At 48.4% G+C, this 7889-nt stretch overlaps 1 protein-coding gene across 1 annotated transcript in view; it reads right to left on the bottom strand.

Annotated features, from left to right (window-relative positions):
- LOC119107888 (putative methylthioribulose-1-phosphate dehydratase) overlaps window positions 1–650 on the bottom strand; it is a 5910-nt gene extending 5260 nt beyond the window's left edge. Inside the window, 1 exon segment of the mRNA XM_037231461.1 lies at window positions 503–650. Coding sequence (XP_037087356.1) covers window positions 503–543 — 41 coding nt within the window. The 5' untranslated portion in view covers window positions 544–650.
- Between the last annotated feature and the right edge of the window lie 7239 nt (window positions 651–7889).

Genomic DNA, 7889 nt, shown 5'->3' with positions numbered 1-7889 from the left:
GCCTGGGAATACGATTTCTCTCATTCGGCACCTTTGCAACAAATTTTCTCCACGAGTGCCTTTTCTAATTACAGGAATATATAGGCCATTCGGTCCCACACGCTTAGAGCATTGCGTTGTCAACAGGCCTTGTGCGTTGTTTAAGGCCTCCCGTCACAAGGCCCAACTCTGTTTGCACGTATGCATGCATAAATGGATTGGTAAAAATATCCACGACGTGGTTCTTCCGGTTTTCCGGTCAGTGCACGTAAATATCACTGATCACCACCAACTCATTAATTTGTTCAAGTGCGACTCGGGAGCACATATGCCATTTGTATGAAGAGATCCCCTAGATTGCATGATTTCCACCAGCATCCCGCAACCATGTCTGCACACCTGTTCGGAAATGTGTCGCCGACGCTGCTATTCCAACGCAACATTACCCAGAGGGAGGGGGCGGGGGAGGACTCACTATGGCCGCACCGGCAGCGCTTCCGAAACATCCCGGTAGCAAACTCACCTCGCTACTTCCCTCATGCTTTCGTTCTGCGCTCCTTCCATATCACTAGGCGCACGACTCCCAGCGCTGCATCACCCGCCCCCCACCACGCTCGGGGCACTTCGGGTCTGGAGTCCGAGCTTTATCGACCGTGTCCCAAATAGTATCCCCGCACCGACGACGCGGCTGTGGATGGAGCCAAGGCTCTATAACAACAGGTTGGGCGACAGGATAATGCCAGAATATACTAGATTTGAAATTGGCACCGGTACAGCGGGTTTATGCGCTTTTTTAACAATGATTCGTGCAAAACTGTCATTAAATTAAAATTGGTAAACACACAATATCTAGTCAACCATTATAACCTACTATGGAAAATATCTAACTTAGGGTTCTTGATAGCCTAAACCTTTCACCAAATCTGGCAATGTTACAACTATGGTGCTCCGGCGGCATAAAACTGCACTGGTTCAGCTCACGGCAGAAGCGTCCAGCACATCTTCGAGAATATTTAGTACGTATTCTTTATAAGAGGGGCACGGCGTTTAGTACCGATTCATACTAAAAGTGGCAGCGTTTAGTCCGAATAGATACTGAACGGAGGGGTGCGGCTAGAGTCTTCCAATGTCCTCTAGACTCAGGAGGATTTCAATGGCTTTGTAAAAATATCAATACTGGTGATATTACTGGGAACATTTGAGAATGACTAAAATACGGCGTACTATTGACGTTTTTCCAGCGATAGTTCGCGTAAACAGCCAGCCTCCGGTTTGCTGCGTGATTCGCGGCGGTCGTGTTTCAGATTGCTCCGTTTCTACGCCAGTTTTCTTTCATTGTGGGGCAATGTGGTATTGGTGTAATTGTTAAGATTCTACCACACATTGCCCTGGTAGCGCTCACTGTATTCCGTCTCGCCTATCTTAATTTCAAAACAGTAATTAGTGTATTTCTTCAGCGTCCCGTGCTCACGCCATAATTTAACTCCGCCTCTTCCCGCCGCCAGGAAGTGCTGCCACCTGCCAGCCGCTGTGAGGACGACGGGGCAGGTAGCTAATCCGCACTTGTGCTGACAACAGCTTAATATGTGTCGGAATTCTGCTATTTAGTTTTAAGTCGTTGTAACAACTAGTCCATAAGTTAATTTAAGTTAAGTTTAAGACCCAAGATGCCATCAACATCTCCTCTCCGGCGACCGGCCCGGCGAGGGGCTTGTTTACCCCCTCCACTCCCCCCCCCCCTTCCGGAGGGGCCGAGCTTCGCGCTCGTCAGAAACGTCGACGGTAAAAGTTTCCGCACGATAAACCCTTTTGCCATCCGTCGGGAGCTCGAGCTCCACACCAGCGAGGTGGATGGAGCCAGACCACTGCGCTCGGGAGCCCTGCTAGTTAGGGTTTTTTCGGAGCGTCAGGCCCTGCTCAAATTACAGCCGGAGCTCACCGAGCTGTCGGACGACGATCTACTAGAGGAGCTGACCGGGCAGGGGGTGTGCGAGGTTATGCGCCTGCCCTCCCGCCGTCCCGGCCTGGGCCCCAACCCACTCGTCAGCCTGCGATTTAGGGGACTAAAGCTCCCACGTGTCATTCCCTTCGGATACCTCATGGTCGCGAGCGCCAGCAGCAGGCAGCGCGAGCGCCAGCAGCAGGCAGCGGTAGCGGCCTATGCACCGGTCCGAGTGCTCCAGCCTCAGGAGTGGCCCACGCCGCGGGAGGCGTACCCTCATTATTCCTCTCTAACACCAGCTTCGCGGCGGCGCCCCCTTCCTCCTCCGCGTCCTGTTCAGGAGCCTGAGGTATCGAGCCAGCGTTGTGCCTCAGCGCAACGCTCATCCTCAGCACGTCGCCCCTCCCCAGCAGATCAGCCGCGTCCAGTGCTGCGTACAATCGAGCCCGCGCCAGCCGACCCAGTCACAGCGAACCCGGCGACTGCGAGCCTCGCTGAGCAAGAACCCGCCCCACCAAACTCAGAGAGCCTCTCTCCCACCCCAACACGTCGCTGTTAGTCCACTCCACCCGTGCCGGCGTCCCAAGAAGCCCCATTCGATGCCTCAGCCGCCTCGCTCCCGACGCCAACCCTCCGGGCCAGTCCCTCAGTCGAACGCCGAGCCCGACCCGTTACGCGCTCCCGCTGTCGCGTCCCTCGATCGCTCTCTTACTGCCGCTCCGCTGGATGGTCTTCCTCCCTGCCCTAAATGAATCCCCAGTTCGATGAATTCTCGCTCCAATGGAATACGAGATCCCTGCTATCCCATTGGGCAGAATTCAAGGAATATATGATCAAAAACAGACCATTGATAGCCGCCGTTCAAGAGACCTTATTTAGCGACTCAGATTCTATTAATTATGCTTTAAGATCAGTGATTATTGCCTCTACACACATAACGTAAACGAAAACCCGCGCTGAGGCGGTTCGGCCTTGTTTGTCTCAAATAACCTTTTGCATCAAGTTCATTTTGATACTCATTTCAATTCAGTTGCAATAAAGGCAAAATTAGCACAGTTAGATCTTACTCTTCTTTCTATATACATTATCCCCACTAGCCCTGTCTCCTCGGCTGATCTCTCCGCCTTACTCGCACAAATTCCCTCGCCCTGTCTCCTTCTCGGGGATCTGAACGCCCATCATCGCGCATGGGGTTTCAGCACGACATAAGCAAGGGAGAGGGTTTTACACACACTCATGGACACTCATGACCTCATATGTATCAACGAACTGACACCTACGCATGCACATCACGGATGCACATTGACATACTCTGTTATAGATCTAGCCTTAACACCACGCATAGCACCACTCTACACACAATGTTCAATCGGACACGCTTTTCTAAGCCTCCCTCTGACCCTTCGAGCTATCGCCCCATCTCTCTTACTAGCTGTGCTTCTAAAGTATTCGAACGAATAGTCAACGGACGTATCATGATGTTCCCTGAGTCAAGTCACCTTTTTCACCTTTTCAGAACGGCTTTCGTCCCGGCCGCTCCACGGCGGACAGCCTGGTCCGCATTATAGATTCAATTCAGCTCGGATATCAGACTTAATCTACTATACTACTATACCACTTCTACTTAATCTACTACGGTAGCACTGTTCGTGGATTTAAAGGCCGCTTTCGACCGGGTGAATATAAGTGCCCTCCTTATTAAACTACATGAAATCGGAGTTCCTGGCCGGCTCGCCGCTTTTAAAACTTCCCAACAGATAGGACGTTTTCTGTGCGTTGCGGAAATACTTATTCTTCTCCGACGACGCAGGATCACGGTCTTCCTCAGGGCAGTGTCTTATCTCCAACCGTCTTCCTTGTGATGATAAATGATGTTTTCAATGATATTAATATTTCTCCACATTTTCAGTATTCTTTAAACGCGGACGACCTGGCTGTGTGGCACACGCATGCTAATGTCGATCGCGTACTGCATTATATACAATTAGCTTTTAATGATATTCACGCCTGGTGTGCACGGTGGGGACTGCAGATTTCACCCACAAAGTCAGCTGTAATTACCTTCTCTAGGCGAAATATTGCTCAACCTCTCATCCCCTGGATCTTAATGGTGAAATAATCCCTCTAGTTGACAGTTTTAAATACTTTGGAACAACATTATGTCGTCGTCTTACTTTCAATGCTCGTTTTGCTGATCTTAAGCAACGATGCGTCAGACGATTGAACATAATGAAATGCATAGCAGGGCGGGAGTGGGGCGCCGACAGACGCACTCTCCTCTGCCTCTTTACCTCCCTGATACGCCCGATCTTGGACTACAATGGCTTTCTTTTTTATGATACTTCTTCGAAAAAAGTCGAAACCCTGTAGACCATCCAAAACGCAGCCCTCCGCATAGTGAAGGGTGCACTTCGCACCTCCCCGGTCTCAGATCTGCTCGCGGACACGAGTATCCCCTCCCTGTCGCACCGACAAAAATCACAACTTCTCAGATTTTACGCACTCGGCACAGCGCACGTTGGTAATCTCACATACAACGCCCTCGCACACCTCCGCCCCAGCCGCACACTTAACGACGCGGAACTCCAGCATCCAACCATCAGCACTCGTGTTATTCGAGCGCAGCGAGCGCTTAATGTCCCTGACATTCCCTGCAACCCAACTCCCAGTCCCCGACCCTGTTGGGGCGACCCTATACCTAACGTAGTCTTTCTGTTTAAACACAAAAAACGAAGCGTATCAGAAACCGAAGTGCATGCACTCTTCGCTGTGTTCAGAGGAGAATATGACCGGCACACGTTTGTTTATACTGACGGCTCCCGACGCGATGGTCGCACAGGAGCTGCCTTCGTACATCATAATTATCACAAATCAAACCGCCTGTCAAATTACAATACTGTGCACACGGCTGAACTAACAGCAATCTTGGTAGCCCTGCTCTACATCAAGCAAGGTAATCTACAAAGAGCAGTCATATGCACCGACTCTCACTCGTCGTTACAATCTCTCATCACTCTCCACAATTCACCCCACCCAACTTTAAACGGCATACGACGAACGCTCTGCTCCCTTCCTCAACAAACTCACGCAATATTTCTCTGGATACCTGGACACGCAAATATTCAAGGAAACAGCACTGCTGACGAAGAAGCAAAACGAAGTCTCATGCTTCCGGAACGTAATCATCTTCATTGTCCCGTTTCTGATGTTCTAGCAGCTATCAATTTACATTTCCGTCTCTTTCTCCAATTCGAAAGGCATCAACGCGCTCATCACCACCTTCACCCAATCAGACCCACACTTCAGTACTGGCCGACAAGTAATCAAGATAATCGCCTGAAGGAAATGCTGCTTGCTTGACTGTGTATCGGTTTCACCAAAATCACCCACTGCCAGCTTTTCGAACGAACTCCTCCGCTGTGTCATCGCTGCGGCATCCCTTTCACAATAAATCACTTCCTCCTCGTGTGTCCGGTATATCAACGATCAAGGCAGCCGCTTATCAATTACACCAACACTAATCAGCTTCCATTCACTCTCCATTCTCTCCTCGGTGATTCCTATCCTGATTTGATCGTTCTCCTCTTTGAGTTTTTACACAGTACAGGATAAGACATTTTCATTTGAATAAAGGGTTTTCTCCTGCATAATTTGACAAAGATTGCAGGTTTTTCTCTATTGGCTAGGAGTCCTAGGTTTTCCTTAGGACAATCCAGGACTCAATAACATCACGCGACACCACAAGGTCGGCAACGTGGAGATCGGCCGGGCAGCGGAGCCCGGGGCCGATCCCCCCGTTGCTGCGATGAAGCGGGCCGGCATCCATCCATCGCACAGGTCGCCGACAAGTCAGCTGAGCCAAGGCCATCGCTGACACGGACATCCCACACAGGACACACGGCACCCCAGGAGAAAGGAGGAAGGGCCGGTGAGGAGGCTCACTTGTCGTTCAAACGTACTGAATGCGTGTTATGTCGTCATGAAATAAATATATCTGTTGCTGCGGTCTGCTTCACTTGCTATGATCTTGCTGGACAAAAATGAGCCAGGTTAACGTAACTTCACTTACAAATACTTTGTAAGTGACGTAAGTGACACTTGCTTTGCGCCCGAAAGCATGAACCGGTTTAACGTGATCGTTGCCTGGCCTTTTGCCGGAAGTACATTTTCCCCCTGGGAGGTAACTTAAGGTCCGCGGGGGGAAAAAAACAAGCCTTGCATTGGCCCACCAAAAAAGTGTATTTAGCGCATTAGCGCGCTTGCGGGAAATGTGTGTGGAGCATTCGCGTTTTTGTCATAACCGGGCTGCTGAAGCCTTCACAAATAGTCGTTGACGACTAACGAGTTAGTAGTATAGGCCTAAACTGTTCTTGAATAGTAACGGGAAACTAAATGTATTATCAGAAGCAGATTAAACTTGCACCATGGAAGGAAATGTTTAAGAAGCCCTGCCGGAACTGCGCTTTGAAAGTTCAGTTTGGCTTCCAAGTGGTCGAGATCAATTTCACTGTTACAGTGATTGTGTGGGGATAGCTAGTCATAACTTATCTTTCAAAACATTATTCTCAGGTCAACTTGTCGCTCTTTAATTTAGTTGCCACCCAGGCTTTGTTTTCTCCCAAGTTCAGTGGCATCATATATAATTGAAGTTCTTATGAAACATTACACATATATTGGTGTTTTCTTAAAGCACGGCAATGTTGCTTATTATGCCTACTTTTCTCAATATTCACATGACTCTGCCACATACTCTGCATCAAGGGGTAGGCTTTTAAATTATATGACATGTTGATGAGGCACTGTGGTGTTACTTGCATGTTTGACCATGGTACTCACCAGTCATGATAAATAGGAAGGTCTGCCCTTAACAAAGTATTAGCACACTTTTGAACTGCTTATGGTCAGGCAATCTGAAGTGATAATCCATGCATACATCCTCAATTTTTTTTTCAATTCTAAAAAATTGCTGTGTTCATCCAATGCTACTTCCAAGGAACCAGACTGGTGCTAAGCATGAACTGTGAAAAACAAGTGTAACTAACATCATAATGGGCTAGTAATTTTAAGAGGCTGAGATTCCTTTGTCATAAAAAGAAAACTTGGTCTGGTAAGTGGTCTCTGGTCTGATCTGGTAACAAAGCAGATAATTTTTAGCTGTTTTGTCTCTGCTCAGTGCATGTGTTGGTTTCTTCCCTGTGGCAACTAGGTGCTGCACTTGATGGTATGTTAATTTTGATCAGATCTGTGCAGCTGCTGATCATTCCACCCTGAATCCTTCAAAAACAGGAAGTATCCCTGTGAAATATGATACCTTTATGACTGACATCAAATTTTTTAAGTCATTACATGCCGTCTGTGTGCAAAGCCCTGTTCGCCCGCTGCATTGGGTGAAGAGTGAATGATGTCAGGGAATACCATATTTCACATAAACTATTGTGACACAAAAATAGGGTATCAAGGAAATATAGCAACTATGTGAAGGTCTCCAGGTAATGCTATCCAGAGTGGTCATGAGAGTTCTTCCAGATACACCTCAAGGTTGCACCAGTCCTCACAAAAATCCATTGTGATTTCACACACATTGCATACATTTCACATCAACTGTTATGGTACAAAAGCAGGGTACCAAGGAAATATAGCAAACATGTGAAGGTCTTCGGATGCTGCCGCCCAGAGTGGTCATGAGAGGTCTTCCAGATTCACCTGAAGGCTGGACTGCTCCTCACAAAAATCCATTGTGCACTCCTGGTCACTGCACGGAAAGGAGGCAATGAACCAGCTATTTTAAAACTGTTTTACTTTCCTACTCCATGCATTTTCCCCCTGCTCTGTACATATGCAAAGACCTGTTGACCCACTGCACTGGCAACGAACCAGCTGTTTCGTAAGATAATTGAAAAAGACGTGTGTTTAGGAGCTGTACTGAGTTTTGGGACTCTTCGTGATCTCGTGAGCTTTCAACGGTCGG

Source organism: Pollicipes pollicipes, unplaced genomic scaffold (assembly GCF_011947565.3).
Source record: "Pollicipes pollicipes isolate AB1234 unplaced genomic scaffold, Ppol_2.1 Scaffold_6686;HRSCAF=7923_pilon_pilon_pilon, whole genome shotgun sequence".
NCBI lineage: Eukaryota > Metazoa > Arthropoda > Thecostraca > Pollicipedomorpha > Pollicipedidae > Pollicipes > Pollicipes pollicipes.
This window is presented reverse-complemented; position numbering and strand designations above follow the sequence as displayed.